The following is an 18,487-nucleotide window of genomic DNA, read 5'->3' as shown; positions in this document are numbered from 1 at the left end:
TTGCCCCAAGTGCGGGAAGGCCTTTAGCGATTCCTCTGCCCTGCTGAGGCACCAGTGGGTCCACACAGGCAAGAAGCCGTTCCCCTGCCCTGAATGTGGGAAGGGCTTCAGCAGTTCCTCCTCCCTGCTGACCCACTGGCGGGTCCATACTGGGGAGAAGCCATTCTCCTGCTCAGTGTGCGGGAAGGGCTTTGCGGTCTCCTCCAACCTCGTGGCCCACCAGTGGGTCCACACGGGGGAAGAGGCCCTTCAGCTGTCCTGAGTGCGGGAAGGCTTTCAGCAATTCCTCCCACCTGCTGAGGCACCAGCGGGTCCACACTGGGGAGAAGCCATTCTCCTGCCCAGAGTGCGAGAAACGCTTTAACCGCTCCTCCCACCTACTGACCCACCGGCGGGTCCACACGGGAGACTGGCCATTCTATTGCCGAGTGCAGGAAGGGCTTCAGCAATTCTTCTGCTCTGCTGACCCACCGGTGGGTCCATACAGGGGAGAGGCCACTCAGCAGCCCAGAGTGTGGCAAGGGCTTCAGCGATTCCTCCAATCTGCTGACTCACCGGCAGGTTCACACACGGGAGAGGCTATTCTGCTGCCCTGAGTGTGGTAAGAGGTTCACATTTTCCAGCAATTTGCGAAGACACCAGCGGGGGCACCAGTGCTCCCAACAATTGGATTCAGTCAGTGACGCTACTGTGGACTAAATCTTGCCCCATTCTTGCAATGGGTGCAGTGGGAAAGTTGGTGGGCTTTTTAAAAAAAAAAATCTGGACTGCACACTGCCCCGCACCCCCAACTGCAACCCCACAGTGGCTCAGGGCGGCATGGTGGCTCAGTGGTTAGCACAGCTGCCTCATAGAGCCATGGACCGGATTTGATTCTACTCTTGGGGAGACTGTCTGTATGGAGTTTGAACGTTCTCCTGCAATGTCTGCGTGGGTTTCCTCTGTGTTCCTGTTTGCTCCCACAATACAAAGATGTACAAGTTAGGGTGAGTTAGCCTAGCTAAATTGTCCATAGTGTTCAGGGATGTGTCAGCGTGGTGCATTAGTCAGGCGTAAATGTAGACTGGTCAAGAGCGTGGTGCTGGAAAAGCACAGCAGGTCGGGCAGCATCTGAGGCGCAGGAGCATCGACGTTTTGGGCATAAGTCCTTCCTCAGTAATGATGCCTGAAACATTGATTCTCCTGCTCTTCGGATACTGCCTGATCTGCTGTGCTTTTCCAGCACCACACTCTCGACTCTGATCTCCAGCATCTGCAGTCCTCACTTTCTCCAAGTAAATGTAAAGTAATAGGGTTAAGAGAATGGGTCTGGGTGGGTAACTCTACGGAAGGTTGGTGTTGCCTTGTGGGCCAAAGGGCCTGTTTACATTCTGGAGGGATTCTGTGATCCATAAACTTTGCTTCCAGTGGGCAACGCTACTCGGAGTCTGGGACTGCACGTCCCCACTGAAACAATCCACAGAAAGCTAAGACCACAAGAGCAGACATTAGGCCATTCAGCCCACTGTGTCTGCTCCGCCATTTGTTAGAAACAAAAAAAAAATTGTGGTTGCTGGAAATCAAAGGAGGCAAGCAGGAGGCTGGGAGAATGCAGCAAGCCAGGTAGCATTAAGAGGCGAAGTTAGCACTTCAGGTATTAACCCTCCTTCAGGACTGAAGAAGGGTTCTTCCCGAAACATTGGCTTCTGTATCAGAAACAATTTACCAGGATGTTGCCGGGGGTTGGAGGGTTTGAGCTGCAGGGATAGGCTATTTGGCTGGGTGAGAGATTTAAAAGGGACGTAAGGGGCAATGTTTTCACGCAGAGGGTAGTGTGTGTATGGAATGACTTTCCAGAGAAAGTGGAGGCTGGTACAATTATACCACTTAGGCATCTGATTTCGGACATGAATAGGAAGGGTTGAGAAGATATGGGCCAAATACTGACAAGTGGGACCAAATTAATTTAGGATGTCTTGTCAGCATCGATGAGTTGGACCAAAGGGTCTGTTTCTGTGCTGTAAGTCTCTATGTCTACCGGTCCTGATGTAAGTTTTAAAATGGAGTCCAAGTAACTTTGAATAGTTCAGTCTTGTTGAACTCACCTCTTGAAAGGTTTCAAATGAATCCCTCCAAATGATACTGTTTAAAAATGCCGTATTGGACAAAATATCCCATTAAGTTCGACACAAACCCACAGCTGAAGACATCAGAAGTCACACAACACCACCTTACAGACCAACAGGTTTATTTGAAATCACAAGCTTTAGGAGCATTGCTCCTTCTTCAATGCTGCTCCTTCGTCACTTCACTGACAAAGGAGCAGTGCTCCGAAATCTCGTGAGTTCAGATAAACCTGTTGGACTCTAACCTGGTGCCATTTGACTTCTGCCCTTGTCCAGCCCAATCCAACACCAGCACTTCCACATCAGAGTTGACTAATGAGATCAGATTTTATTCAGTGTGATTAAGTGAGATGCTCATCTGAAAACTCAAAACTGTTGGAGCGACAAAAAGACACGAGTCAGTGCTACAGCACGGAGACAGGCTCATCGGCCCAACTGGTCCATGCCGACCAAAATGTCCATCAAAAGTAACCTCATTTACTTGCATTTGGCCACTATCCTTCTAAGACTTTCCTCTCCATGTATTTGACCAAATGTATTTTAAATGTTGTTAATGTACCGACCTTAACCACTTACACTGGCAGCTCAGTCCATACACAAACCACACTCTGAAAAAATATGTGGGGCAAAAATTTTACAATCTCTCCCCTCTCACCATACAAATGTGTCTCCAATCTTGAAATTCCGCCATACTTGGGAAGAGACAACAATCCTTAACCCTATCTGTAACCCTCACGGTTTTATAAACTTCGCCTCTCATCCTCCTCTGCTCCAGGGGGAAAACATCCCAGCCTTAATTCCAATTTGTTAATAATGGTGCAGTGATGATTTCAGCTGTGTGTGTGTCAAGGATCTCTCATTTCTAAACCAATGCAGTGCCACTTAAGTTTACCTGACCTTAAAACAAATGGTACCCCTTCATTTAAAATATCTATGGTTTCTGTGCAAAGTCAGTCCTCATTGGAAAACAGCCAATAGTGTGTTAAATCACATAGGCTGCTTCTGACCAGGTTTGTATGCTCTGTTTTGAGATGTAGGAGTAAAACTTCATGGTAAAAGATTAATGCAGCCTTTATTCATGACTCATTATTAAACACACTTTCTCCATTTACAGCTGTAATTGAGAGACTTCTCTGAATTAGTCGACATGTTTGTAACAAGTTGTGAAACATGAAAGGGTTCTGAAAAGATTTACAAAGATACTGCCAAGGTTGGAGGGTTTGAGCTGCTGCAAGAGGCTGAAATAGACTGGGGCTATTTTCCCTGGAGGGTCAAAGGCTGAGGGGTGACCTTGCAGACGGTTTTGCGGTAGAAGTGTTTTAGAAAAAAAATCTCAAACCTTTGTTGCCTTTGCCAATATCTGTTGGCCATTAGTGAAGTCCCTTAGCCCAAATGAATCAGACCGTCTGCCTTTTACAACCCCTGTTGCGGAAAAAAAAATCAAGAACAACATAATCTCCTTAAAGGAGTAACATCATCACAACAGAGAGCACACAAGCTGAAACATTTCTATCAAAAGGTCGTACAGTTAGCAGGCCGAGATAATGACTTTTCAATTTAGCCAATTAATTTAAATCAGGTCCTTTGGCTACTAAAACCTATTAAGTTTAAATCTGACAACAGAGGACCAATCCTATTGTAAAAACTCAATATAGCATCAAGGGTATAAAAGAAGGGGACAGTTGAACAGAGCCCCAGTGCTAACTCCCCATTGCTAGAGCTAAGAGTCCTCAGCACGAGAGAGAGAAATCAGCCCTGACAGTCATTTGTGAATGAGAGAGCATCATTTACAAAAAAACCAGAAGAGCAGGAATTGGAGGAGACATTCCTGACAAAAGATTCAATAGAAGGATGTACAGAATATTCTGGAAGACATGTAACCTGGCTGTAATCAGAGAGACTAAATTCTATTTCTTGTTATATTAGTGGGTCTTGTATTTATTGGAACAGCATATGACAAAAATCCTGTTTTATGCCAGAATTGTCAGTAGTTCGAAGGGATTTATTCGGTTTGTTAATAAATTAGTTCAGTTGTTCACCATTCAAGTTGGATATGAAAATTGCTTTTTGTTGATTTTAAAGTGTCAGGGTTTACTTTTGTTTTTAAGACTAGAGCAGATGACACCACTTTTCACACTAATTTTATAGATTATAGGGCAATGCGCTCCTCTTTTGGTGTTTCGGTTTGAGATCTCGGAGAGGGGAGGGGATTCAGCATTCGCTTTATAACAGTATTGATGTGCCGTCCTGCTGAATGCAAAGGATCCCAGCCTCTCACTCTGATTGTGGGTGAATCACTTTAATTTGAATACTGACACAGAAACTGCACAGACAACCAACTGTTGAAACAATGATTTACACTTTATTGTAGGTAGCAACCAAAAAATAAAACCCCTCAAGTAAGCAAGTTCAGCCTCTTCCCCCACCGCCCCCCCATCTTGGCTATCGCCCAAGTGATGGCAGAATTTAACATTGTTTCTACCAACAGTGCCCATCTCTGGAAGTTGACAGGGGTTTGATGCAGTGTTGTTCTTCCAAGTACTGCTGCTAAATCATTCTGGAGTTGAATTCTGGTGGAGTTCCCTCACTTTCAGATTCGTGGTGTAACGTTTCTTTAGATTCTGACACCACCTCCCCACCCTTCTGGAGACCTCTGGTCTGTAGCTTACCTTCTTATCCTTGAGGGTTTTCCACCTGTTTGAAACAGCCTGTCCTGCAATTAACCCCTTTACGCCAAGGCCTTCCTTCTACAGGCAGAATTAATTGTCCTTTTGTCACACAGTTATTAAACATCATTATCTCATCTGTCCAAAGAAATAGCTCATTGTTTTGCCTCCTTCTTCCCAGCGATAGTTAATGTATGTTATTTGTTAACTCCCTTGTAGCAGTTTCTCATTGGCCCTTTCGTTTCTTGGTCCAGAAAGAGTTATTGCTGACTCGTGAAGTTATCAAAGTTCTGGAGTTTACAGGACCACATCACATTCCTCTGTCTCCCCCAGGAAAAACGATTGCTCCCGAGATACTCGCAGTTCCTGACATTCCTTGGTATCCCCAAATACAATCCATATGTCAGGAAATCACTAGTGCTGCCCTGACACCAGGCAGCCACTGTTGGAACAGAAGGATTATGGGGAGAAAATACAGTAATCCAAAGTGCAAAGAGACTTGGGAGTTCAAATCCAGGATTTTCTCAAAGTAAACTTGCAGGTTGAGTCAGTAGTTAGGAAAGCAAATGCAATGATGGCATTTATTTTGACAGGACTTGAATACAAAAGCAGGGATGTACTTCTGAGACTCTATAAGGCTCTGATCAGGCCACATTTGCAGCACAGAGCGGTTTTGGGCCTCCTATTAGTAAGGATGTGTTGGCCCAGGAGAGTGTTCAGAGGAGGTTCACAAGAATGGTCCCAGGAATGAAAATTTTAACATATGAGGGACTTTTGAGGACTCTGGGATTATATGGAGTTTAGAAGGATGAGGGGGGTTGCAATTGAAACCTACAGGATACTGAATGGCCTGGAGAGAGTGGATGTTGGGAAGATGTTTCCATTGTTAGGACAAACTAGGACCTGAGGGTACAGCCTTAGAGGAAAAGGAAGACCCTTTAGTTGGGAGATAAGGAGAAACTTCTTCAGCCAGAGAGTGGTGTATTTATGGAATTCACTGCCACAGAAGGCTGTGGAGGCCAGGTCATTGAGCATATTTAAGATGGAGACAGAAATGTTTTTGAGTATTAAAGGGGATCAAGGGTTCTGGGACGAATGGGCTTGAGAAAGTTAACAGCCTCGATTGAATGGTGGAGTGGACTCAATGGGGTGAATGGCCTCATTTCAGTTCCTATGGTCTTATGATATGCTGATGTGAGAGGTGATGAGTGGGCAAAGAGATGAAGAGGGGAGTAGAATTAGGGGGAAGCTGGATACAGACACAAGGAAGAAAGAAATGCAAGAACTGTACAATAAATAATAGAACTCTTAGGAGCACTGGCATGCAGAGGAATCTGGGCATATAGATCCCTGAAAGTGGAAACAGAGATGGGCATGATGGTCAAGAAGGCATACAGCACGCTTGCCTTCCCTGAGTGTAAGAGTTGGCAAGTTATGTTACAGCTATCTATTTCAACCACATTCGGAATATTGTATGCAGTACTGATCACCATGCTATCAGGAGGACGTGGATGCTCTGGGAGAGTGTGCTTTTGTCAAGGGCTAATGTTGCGTAATAGGAGTAGGTGAATAAGTCTGTGTCGGTTACTCTTCAGAGGGTCAGTGTGCACATGTTGCGCCGAATGGTCTTTTCCACACTAGGGATTCTATGTTACTCAGAGGTTTTTTTTTAATTCCCCAGGGTGAAAAGGTCAACTACAAAAGGGCACAGGTTCAAGGCAAGAAGAGGGCAGTCTACAGGAGAAGTGGAGGGGAAGGTTTTTCACACAGAGGGGTGATGGGTGGTGGAAGCAAGCACCTTAGCAATGTTTAAGGTGTATCTTGATAGACACATGAACGCGAGATGAACAGAAGGATAGAAACCGCACATAGGCAATAAATAGCAGGTCCAAGTGAGGATTAAGAATTGGCACAGGCTTGACAGGGGTGCCTAAACCAAATAAGAAGGGCTTGTGACTGTGCTGTATTGTACTGATACAGGTTTTCCCCACTATCTGAAAGTGGAGCGTTCATATGAAACCTTTCATAAGGCAAAATAGCGTAAAATGAAGAAGCAATGAACATTAATTCATTTATATTGTATATACTCAAATAATAGTTAAAGTTTTGATTACTTTTCAAGGTTAAATTTAGGGGGTCAACTGTTACTTGGATACTACTTGAGGGGCTGAAATTCATGCCTGTCAAGATTCATACCGTATCATAAGCAGAAGCTCAAATGATGAATAAAGCAAAAAAAAAGTTATGGTAATTCTGAAAACTGAGTGGAACATACTGACAAGACGGGAGCAGAGCCGAACAACCGACAGACTACAAAGCTGGAGTGGAACATGACGGCCATCACACTGACTCTCAAATATTGGTCTGTTTGTCTTTGAAGAACTAGGGTCGACTTTTACATGATCAGACTACTTTTCACAACACTTGCAAGAAAAAAATCAAACACGTCCAATTGCCATGCATGGAGCACAGGAAATATACTAAAGGATTTTTTTTTTAAAAAAAGAGTTCTAGCATTCAGGCACAACGATACATATGCACATGTCCATTTAAATACTGGGTAGGTTGATTCTTTGGAAGATAACAATCGCAAAGAAGTGACGGTCTTCAAGATGCTGAATTTGGTAGAAAGATTAATTAGTATGCCCACTCCCCTCCCTCCACAGCCGAATCATCACTGGACAAGACAAAACCCTAGGATCTAAATAACATGCCTACACACACACAATCCTACCCAATGACTGCATGTGACCACATTTTACGTGCAATTACCTCAAATCACATTTATAAAACATAACCATAGAGGTTTGCACAGGCTCTCGTACACAATATTGCCTGTGACCTTCTACAGCGCTGTGAAGTGCTGCAAATCCCATGATGACAGTATTTCATATCCAATGTGTTAAATAACATTGTATATTTTATAAAAAAAAATCTATACATTATACACAATTGAATATCGGAACAGTTCAGTCAGATGGTACAGCCTGCCCTCCTCCATGGATTATAGAAGGTGTATGGAGGATTAGATAGGATTCTAATAGAAATTATGTTTGTTTTAGGAATGGGAGTGATTGTGGCTCCAGGCTAATGGCGATCCGCCTTATCCCCCGGTTCCCCCTCAGCCCAGCCCGGTACCTGGTAGAGTGAAGCCGCGGGTAGCTCCAGGCTCACGGTCCAGCACAGCACCGAGTGCAGCCTCTCCTCCAGCTTGTGTTCCGCCGGACTTTACCCCCCGCCGCCGCTCCTCCACCTCCCGCCGCCGAAGAAGCCGCGGGCGCCGGCTCTCTCTCCTCCACCGCCGACATTTTTAATTTGTTTTCTCGTTCACCCGGTAACCGTCACCTCCCCCTTCCCGGGCCCCGGGAATTATACACAAATAAACAATAAACCCCACCGGGGACTGTCTCCTTTTCTTCACAACTTTTGTTTGAAAAGTTCCGTCTTTAATGTGAAATGTATTTTAAAGGTATTTTCTGAGGTAAACGGTGCCTGTCTGCCCCCCTCCCTCCGTCAGAAACCGCCCGCTGAGTCGATGAGAAAACCGCAGCCTCGCGCCGCCATCTTTGTTTTTCTCTTCTTTCCGTCTCCACCTTCAGTGACGCGCGTCATCCACGCTCCGCCCAATCAGAGCGCACCTTTTTCCACCTGACCAATGGGGACCGGTGCCGGTTGTTACTGACAGAGCTTGTGTCCAATTGCCAATTTGGGATAAAAAAGGCGGGAGTCACAATTTTTTTCCCTGTGACTGCACATCTCATTCCTTTTGCCTGTCTCTCCCGCAGGGGAGGGGGAATCCCAAACTAGAGGGCACAGGTTTAGGGTGAGAGGGGAAAGATTTAAAAGGAACCCAAGGATTAAAAAAAAAGTGTGAAAGTTAATTCGCCTCAAGAAAAGCCCCCTCTTACGACCTGAACAAAATAGATTGTTCACAGCCTATTACTCACTAAACAAGAAGGATGTTGTGAAACATAAAAGAGTTCAGAAATTATTTATAAGAATGTTGCTCGGGTTGGAGGGTTTGAGCTACAGGGAGAGGCTGAATTGGCTGGGGCTATTTTCACTGGAGCATTGGAGGCTGAGAGGTGACCTTATGGAGGTTTATAAGATCTTGACAGGAATGGATATGAGAAAAAGATAAGGTTTTCCCTGGGGTGGGGGAGCCCAGTACAAGAGGGCATTAGTTTTTAGGTGAAAGGGGAAAGATTTAAAACGGCCCCAAGGGGCAACTTTTTCACATATAGGTTGGTGTGTGAACTGAATGAGCTGCCAGGAAAAATGGTGGAGGCTGGTACAAATATAACATTTAAAAGGCATCTGGATAGGTATATGAATAGGAAGTTTTAGAGGGAAATGGACAAAGGGCTGGCAAATGGGATGAGATTAATTTAGGCTATCTGGTTGGCACATACCGAAGGATTGTTTTTTGTGCTCGACAACTCAATGGTTCTATTTCCACAGAGCCAGAACCAATTTCAAAAGGCTAGGAATAGGCCATTCGCCCCTTACACACTGTCCTCAATTGTGGCCTAACTGAGCATATTTCAATTCTTAGTGCTATGTAATGAGCCAGACTTTATTAAAAATCTTAAAGCAAATGAACACTTAGGAGGCAGCGATTATAATATGGTAGAGATCAGTGTGCAGTTTGAAAGAGAGAAGGCAAAATTAGATGTAATGGTGTTACAGTTAAATAAAGGGCAATAAGGGAGGAACTGTCAAAAATTGACTGGAAGCAGAGCCTAGTGGGGAAGACAGTAGAGCAACAATGGCAGGAATTTCTGGGTGTAATTGAGGACACAGTACAGCGGTTCATCCCCCAAAAAATAAAGATTATCGGGCAGCGTGGGGGGGAAGAAGACTGCCATGGCTGACAAAGGAAGTCAGGAAATGTATCAACGAAAAAGAGAGCCTATAAAGTGGCCAAGACCACTGGGAAATCAGAAGCTTGGGAAGACTACAAAAACAAACAGAAGATAACAGAGAGAAATAAGGAAGGAGAGGATCAAATATGAAGGTAAGCGGACCAGTTATGTTAGAAATGATAGTAAAAGTTTTTTTGCAATACATAAGAAACAAACCAGAGGCAAAAGTAGAAATTGGGCTGCTCCAAATTGATGCAGGAAGGTTAGTGATGGGAGATAAGAAAATAGCTGAAGAACTTAATAAATACTTTGTGTCAGTTTTCACAGTGGAAGACATGAGTAATATCCTAACAATTAAGGAGAGTTAAGGGGCAGAATTGAGTATGGTAGCCATTACAAAAAAAGAAAGTGCTCGAAAAGCTCATAGGTCTAAAAATTGAGAAATCTCCTGGCCCTGATGGCTACAGCCTAGCGTTCTGATGGAGGTGGTTGAAGAATTAGCAGAGATGTTGGTTGTAATCTTTCAAAAATCACTGCAGTCAGGGAAAGTCCCAGATGATTGGAAAATCACTGTTGTAAGTCCTTTGTTCAAGAAAGGATCAAGACAAAAGCTGGAAAATTATTCGCCGATTAGCCTAACCTCAGTTGTAGATAAAATTCTAAAATCTATCGTTAAGGATGAGATTTCTAAATTCTTGGAAGTGCATGGTTGGATTAAAATAAGTCAGCATGGATTTAGTAAGGGAAGGTCATGCCTGACAAACTTGAAGAGTTAACAAGTAGGTTAGACTTGGGAAACCCAGAGGATGTCATCTACCGAGATTTCCAAAAGGCCTTTGATAAGGTGCCTCATAGGAGGCAGCTGAATAAAGTGAGGATCCATGGTATTCGAGTTGAGCTACTGGCATGGATTGAGGATAGGCTGCCTGAGAGAAGGCAGAGAGTTGGGATAAAAGGTTCTTTTTCGGAATGGCAGCTGGGGACAAATGGTGTCCCGCAGGGCTCAGTGTTGGGGCTGCAGCTGTTCACTTTATATGTTAATGATCTGGATAAAGAGACTGGGGGCATTCCCACGAAGTTCGCTGATGATACAAAGTTAGGCAGACAGGCAGGTAGTTCTGAGGAGGTGGGGAGGCTGCAGAAAGATTTGGACAGTTTAGGAGTGTGGTCCAGGAAATGGCTGTTGAAATTCAATGTAAGCAAATGTGAGGTTTTGCAGTTCGGAAAAAAGAATACAGCATGGACTATTTTCTAATCATTGAGAAAATTCATAAAGCCAAAGTATAAAGGGATCTGGGACTGCTAGTCCAGGATTCTCTAAAGGTTGACTTGCGGGTTGCGTCCGTGCGTAAGAAAGCAAATATAATGTTGTCATTTATCTCAAGAGAGTTGGAATGTAAAAGCAGCAATGTGCTACTGACACTTGGAGCTCTGGTTAGGCTCCATTTAGAATACTGTGTCCAATTTTGGGCCCCACACCTCAGTAAGGACATAGTGGCACTGGAGCGTGCCCAGCGGAGATTCACACGATGGTCGCTGGTATCATAGGCCTAACAGACGATGAACAGCTGAGGATCCTGGAATTATATTCATTAGAATTTAGAAGGTTGAGGGGAGATCTAATAGAAACTTACAAGATAGTGCATGGCTTAAAAAGTGTGGATGCTGGTAAGTTTATTTCCATTAGGCAGGGAGACTAGGACCCATGGGCACAGCCTGATAATTAGAGGGGGTCAATTTAGAATGGAAATGAGGAGACATTTCTTCAGCCAGAGAGTGGTGGGCCTGTGGAATTCATTGCCATGGAGCGCAGTGGAGACCGGGTCATTAAATGTCTTCAAGGCAGAGATTGATAAATTCTTGGTATCTCAATGGGGAGAGTATGGTAAGTGGAGTTGAAATGCCCGTCAGCCATGATTAAATGGCAGAGTGGACTTATGACCTTACTTCCACTCCTGTGTCTTATGGTCTTAAGGAAGAGCTCTTTGCTATTCACTTTACCTCCACTCCTAATGATTTGATAAATCTTAGTAAGGTCACCCCTCAACCCCCTACACTCCAATGAAGACAGTCCCAACCTTTCCTTATAACTCAAACCCTCCAGTCCTGGCAACATCCTGGTAAATCTTTACGAAACCCTCTCTAATCGTATTCTTCCTATCACAGAGCCACCAAAACTGTACTCAGTACCCAGAAAGTGGCCTCACCAACATCCTGTACAACCTCAACGTGATGTCCCAACTTCTATACTCAATAGGGTGGACAGTGAAGGCAATGGTGCGAAATGCCTTCTTTACCACCTGTCTACCAGTGATGCAACTTTCAAAGAACTATATACCTGAACCCCCTAACTACCCCCCCCCCCCTCCACTGCCGCCGCCAAAGTATCTCTGTTCTACAACACGACCCAGGGACCTACCATTAACTGTACATAGCAATGCTGAAAATTCCTGCATTCTTCACCTGAAACCCACTGAAGACGTTACCCAGTAGGTAACGAAACATCTGGAAATGAACCTTGCAGCTTAGCAAGCAACCCTACATCCAAAACCTCAACCTGAGCTACAAATCTTCTCAAAACTCACTACGTCCAGCCCTTCCTTGTTTAGCAAAATGCAACCTCTCACTTTTATTCATACCTCTCTCATAGACACACACCCCACACACACTCACAGGCTTAAACTCCATCACACTCACACTTCACTCTTACGCACGCACTCACACAAACTCACATACACACAAAACTCTATGGAGTGAATTTGTATTGGCAGAATTATATTTGCAGATATTTTCAATTTTGCTCAAAAAGCACACAATCTGCAGGCAGTCAATCCATGCAATATTTTATAATTTCCTACTTTGGAAATAGAACCAGTCTGATTCAAGATTGGAATACTGACAGACTCTCGAACCTCACATCTTTAATGCATTGTCTGAGCTGAGATGTCACTTTTTTTTTATAAAACATTAAGTCATCTCGAGAACGTGAATTTAAAGATGATCTGGGATTTACATATTAATGAACCAAAACCTGCAACCCATTCTAAAAGATGAAAGACATAACAACAATCTAGGTTTGTTCAATATATCCTATCAGTCGCATGACACTGTGATCTTTTGCTGTACAATCGGTGTATTATTCCCCGGCCAACAGCTACCCGATGAAGGAGCAGCACACTGGAAGCTAGTGCTTCCAAACAAACTTGTTGGATTATAACCTGGTGTTGTGTGATTTTTAACTTTATCTACCCCAGTCCAACACCGGCACCTCCACACCGTTTCCCGTGAACACAGCCGCTGCTGCCAGTAAACTATACAATGCTGATGAAACGGTGCAGTACCTGCACTTCTGAAAAATTTACAATTTCTAATGATACTAGCTACTTATTCACTGCTCCATCTGATACATGACATTGGAAACTTAGTGCAGGAGGCTGAAATGAAATGAGCAGCTTTAAAACAAAAAACCTCTTGGAGCTCAAAGCCTTCAATGAGAGTCTGAGCCCGGCGATAAGTTCAGGTAACCTTTATTGTGACCCAACGTTGTTACAGCTTCAGATCCCCCCAGCAAAAAGGTGTAGAAAAAGTAGCTGCTTTTTAAATAGCTTAAGGTCAAAGCGTGCACCCCCACCCCACACCACCTCACCTTCTTTACTCTGGTCACCACCGACTTGTCAGTTTGTAATTGGATCCTTGGTACAGCCTTAACTGTAGGAAGTATTGCCTCACTCAGCAATTTCAACCCATACCCTGTAAACAAGTAAGTCTTTCCCCACTGAATGACTGGTGGCAGTGGTGGGCAATGAAGAGTCAACCATGCTGTTGTGGGTCTGGAGTTACGTGTAGGCCAGACCGGGTAAAGGATGCAGCTGGGACAACTGAGTGAATCCTTCCCCACAACAGCAGTTTCCTTTCCTAAAAAGGGATGTGAGTGAATCAGATGGGTGATGTCCCCCAAACAATCATTTCTTCATTAGGTTCTGAACTCCAGATTTCTGACCAAAATCCAATTCCACCATCTGCCACAGCGGGATTCAAACCTGGCAGTCCCCGGAACTGGGTTGATAGTCCAGTCAATAAGGCAATTGGCTATCCTTCCTTTAATCCCCCTGCGATGGCACATGAACTCGCTGGTGCCTCCGCAGATGGGAAGCATGGGTAAAGCCCTTCTCACACAGAGCAGGTGAACTGCCTCTCCCCTGTGTGCAGCTGCCGGTGGGCCAGCAGGATGGAAGAATTGCTGAAGGCCTTCCCACACTCAGTGCAGACGAACGGCCTCTCTCCGGTGTGCCCCTGCCTGTGGGTCAGCAGGGTGGAGCCCTGGGTAAAGCCCTTCCCACACTCGGGGCAGCTGAAGGGCCTCTCCCCTGTGTGGACCCGCTGGTGCCTCACCAGGTCAGAGGAATTGCTGAAGGCCTTCCCGCATTCGGGGCAGCAGATGGGCCTCTCCCTGGTGTGGACCCGGTGGTGCCTCACAAGGTCGGAGGCATAGCTGAAGCCCTTTCCGCACTCGGGGCAGGTGAATGGCCTCTCCCCAGTATGACTGCGCTGATGAGTCTCCAGGATAGAAGGGACACGGAAGCCTTTTCCGCAGACGCCAAACTTCCACGGTTTCTGCACGGGGCGGGATCCATTGGGTTTCTCCATGGCCGAAGCTTCAGCTGCATACAAAAGCATGTACAGCCCCTCCCTGACGTGAATTCCTCTTTCCAGGCCGTATAATTGCTTCAGGTTCCACAATCAGTGCGCTGCAACAGTAGGGTCTCTCATCCATTCCCATTGATGCTGAAGACGTGCTCCAACAGGAATCAAAAGGCTTTGCTCCTTCTCACAGACTCATAGTTGAAAATTGTTGCAGTCCTGATGGATTGAGTGACGTCGGACATTGATGTCGAAGTGAGGACAGCAGAAGCTGGAGTGTCAGAGTTGAACAGTGCGGCGCTGGAAAAGTACAACAGGTCCGGCAGCATCCGAGGAGCAGGAAAGTTGATATTTCAGGCATCAGCCCTTCATCTGTTGATTTTGAAACTTCCATCTTCAGATCATCAAATGCTTTGTAAAAAGAAAGAGATTACAAAAGTCATGACTGTCAGTGCAAGGTAGAAATTCAGAACAAGCAATTCTACTTTCTGCAGAACATTCTTTTCTTTTGTTATTCCACACTGAAAATTGAAAGCACCATCCCACTCTCTCTCCCCCTCTGTTCTCACACCTCTCTAACTAATTCTCCTGAAGGTGTTGATTCAGGATCTTACAGGGGCAGAACAGCAAAAACTTCAAGACTGACACCTCTCTGAATTTTGGATAAGTCCACTGCTGAGAGTGAGCAGGTCTGATTTTGGGAAGCTCAAAAAATAATGTCAGTTCAGGGTGAACCTGCAATGCAAGTTCTTGAGGAACAACCAGACATTAAGTGGTTAACATCCCTGGAAAGGAGAGAGCAAAATGAGACATCAAAGGCATTAACACCGACACCAGGGAGAAACTGAACATACAGATGTGGCAAGCCAGAGTCAGAGATATACAACATGGAAACAGTCCAACTCGTCGATGCCAACCAGATATTCTAAATTAGTCTAGACCCATTTGCCAGCATTTGGCCCATATCCCTCTCAACCCTTCCATTTTATATTTCCATCCAGATGCCTTTCAAATGTCATAATTGTACAAGCATCCACCATTTCCTCTGGCAGCTCATTCCTTACACGTACCACTCTCTTAATGATAGTGAATTTAGCACAGTGAATCCATCTTACCCATAGTAGGCGGCACGGTGGCACAGTGGTTAGCACTGCTGCCTCGCAGCGCCAGAGACCCGGGTTCAATTCCCGCCTCAGGCGACTGACTGTGTGGAGTTTGCACGTTCTCCCCGTGTCTGCATGGGTTTCCTCCGGGTGCTCCGGTTTCCTCCCACACTCCAAAGATGTGCAAGTCAGGTGAATTGGCCATGCTAAATTGCCCGTAGTGTTAGGTAAAGGGGTAAATGTAGGGGTATGGGTGGGTTACGCTTCGGCGGGTCGGTGTGGACTTGTTGGGCCGAAGGGCCTGTTTCCACACTGTAAGTAATCTAATCTAAATCTAAAAAATAGTGCCCAGGGGTGTGTAGGTTAAGTTAGCACAGCCAATCCACCCCACCCTGCACATCCCTCCCCAATATGGGTAACTGAACACTGCCAATCCACCTGAACCCATCCAAAACAGAACACTATGGGTCATTTAACATGGTGAATCCACCCCAACCTGGACAAAGTTACATATAACACAATACCAGGTTACAGTCCAACAAGTTTATTTCGAAGCACCGGCTTTCGGAGTGCTGCATCTTATTCAGTTGGTTGTGGAGTACAAGATCATAAGACACAAAATTTATGGAAAAACATTACAGTGTCCTGCCACTGAAATTATATACTGAACAAACCTGGATTGTTAAGTCATTCATCTTTTAGAATGGGTTGCAGGTATCAATAATATGCAAGTCCCAGAACTTCCTGTCAGGCTCCTTCTCGAGATAACTTCAGGTTTTAAGAAAAGGTGACATCTCAGCTCAGATAATGCATGGAAGGAGTGAGGTCAGAGTCTGTCTGTATCCTAATCTTGAGTCAGCCCGCTTCGATTTGCAAAGTGAAATTTACAAAATATTACATGTATTGGCTGCCTGCATTGACTGCCAGCACATTGTGCATTTAGAGTTATACAGTCATAGATGGACAGCATGAAAACAGACCCTTCAGTCCAACTCATCCATGACGACCAGATATCCCAACCCAATCAAGTCCCACCTGCCAGCAAATTGCCCATATCCCTCCAAACTCCTTCCTATTGACATGCCCATCCAGACTAGCCTCCACCACTTCCTCTGGTGGCTCATTCCATACACATACCACTCCCTGAGTGAAGAAGTTGCCTCTGAGGTCTCTTTCACCCTAAACCTATGCCCTCTAGTTCTGGACTCCCCCACTTCAGGGTAAAGACTTTGTCCATTTATCGTATCCAAGCCCCTCATGATTTTATCAATATCTGCACGATCACCCCTTAGCCTCTGACGGTCCAGGGAAAACAGCCCTAGCCAATTCAACCTCTCCCTATAGATCAAATCTTCCAATCCTAGCAACATCCTTGTAAATCTTTTCTGAACCCTTTCAAGTTTCACAACATCTTTCTGATAGGAAGGAGACCAGAATTGCATGTAATATTCCAACAGTGGCCTAACCAATGTCCTGTGCAGCCGCAACATGACCTCCCAATTCCTGTACTCAATACTCTGACCATTAAAGGAAAGCAGACCAAATGCCTTCTTCACTATCCAATCACGATCCTATTCTTCACTACCTGCGACTCCACTTTCAAGGAGCGATGAAACTGCACTCCAAGACCTCTTTGTTCAGCAACACTCTCTAGGACCTTACTATTAAGTGTATAAGTACTTCTAAGATTTGCTTTCCCAAAATGCAGCACCTCACATTTATCTGAATTAAACTCCATCTGCCACTTCTCAGCCCATTGGCCCATCTGATCAAGATCTCGTTGTAATCTGAGGTACCTTCTTCGCTGTCCACTACACCTCCAATTTTAGTGTCATCAGCAAACTTATAGCTATACCTCTTCTGCTCACATCCAAATCATTTATATAAATGATGTAAAGTAGTGGACCCAGCACAGATCCTTGTGGCACTCGACTGGTCACAGGCCTCCTGTCTGAAAAAACAACCCTCCATCACCACCTTCTACCTTTGAGCCAGTTCTGTATCCAAATGGCAAGTTGTCCCTGTATTCCATGAGATCTAACCTTGCTCACCAGTCTCCCATGGGGAAACTTGTCGAACACCTTACTGAAGTCTATATAGATCACATCTATTCTCTGCCCTCATCAGTTCCCTTCGTTAGTTCTTCAAAAAAACTCATTCAAGTTTGTGAGACATGATTTCCCACACATAAAGCCATGTTGACTATCCCTAATCAGTCCTAGCCTTTCCAATACATGTACATCTTGTCCCTCAGTTGGATTCCCTCCAACAACACCGACGTCTGGCTCACTGGTCTATAGTTCCGTGGCTTGTCTTTACCACCTTTCTTTAACAGTGGCACAACGTTAATCAACCTCCAGTCTTCCGACACCTCACCTGTGACTATCAATGATACAAGTATCTCAGCAAGAGCCCCAGTAATCACTTCTCTAGATTCCCACAGAGTTCTAGGGTACACTTGATCAGGTCCTGGGAACTTATCCACTTTTATTCATTTCAAGGCATCCAGCACTTGCTCCTCTGTAATATGGACATTTTTCAAGATGTCACCATCTATTTCCCTACATTCTATATCTTCCATGTCCTTTTCCACAGTAAACTCTGATGCAAAATACCCGTTTAGTATCTCCCCCACCTCCAGCGGTTCCACATAAAGGCCACCTTAATGATCTTTGAGGGGCCCTATTCTCTCCCTACTTATTCTTTTGTCCTTAATGTATTAGTAAAAATCCTTTGGATTCTCCTTACCTCTAGTTGCCAAAGCTATCTCATGTCCCCTGTTTTCCCCTCCTGATTTCTCTCTTAAGTATACTCCCAGTCCCTTTATACTGTAAGGCTTCACTCGATCTGCCCTGTCTGTACCTGACATTCCTTCATTTTCTGAACCAAACCCTCAATTTCTCCAGTCATCCAGCATTCCCTATACCTACCAGCCTTTCCTTTCACCCTAACAAGAATATATTTTCTCTGGACTCTAGTTATCACAGTTCTGAAGGCTTCCCATTTTCCAGCCGTCCCTTTACCTGCAAACATTGGCACACAATCAGCTTTTGAAAGTTCTTGCCTAACACCGTCAAATTTGTCCTTCCTCCAATTTAGAATTTTTG

The 18,487-nt window shown here is 44.9% G+C and overlaps 1 protein-coding gene and 1 pseudogene across 2 annotated transcripts in view; both read right to left on the bottom strand.

Annotated features, from left to right (window-relative positions):
• LOC148144421 (uncharacterized) overlaps window positions 1-14,612 on the bottom strand; it is a 59,993-nt gene extending 45,381 nt beyond the window's left edge. The window contains exon 1 of the mRNA XM_087975325.1: window positions 13,816-14,612. Coding sequence (XP_087831451.1) covers window positions 13,816-14,313 — 498 coding nt within the window. The 5' untranslated portion in view covers window positions 14,314-14,612. The remainder of the gene's footprint in view (window positions 1-13,815) is intronic.
• The window catches only part of LOC148144411 (uncharacterized), a 269,470-nt pseudogene that overhangs the window by 133,110 nt on the left and 117,873 nt on the right, over window positions 1-18,487 (bottom strand). The window lies entirely within an intron of this gene.

The sequence above is a fragment of the Chiloscyllium plagiosum genome, unplaced genomic scaffold (genome assembly GCF_037043375.1).
Source record: "Chiloscyllium plagiosum isolate Xiang-an unplaced genomic scaffold, Cpla_swu_hap1 HiC_scaffold_27, whole genome shotgun sequence".
Taxonomy (NCBI): domain Eukaryota; kingdom Metazoa; phylum Chordata; class Chondrichthyes; order Orectolobiformes; family Hemiscylliidae; genus Chiloscyllium; species Chiloscyllium plagiosum.
This window is presented reverse-complemented; position numbering and strand designations above follow the sequence as displayed.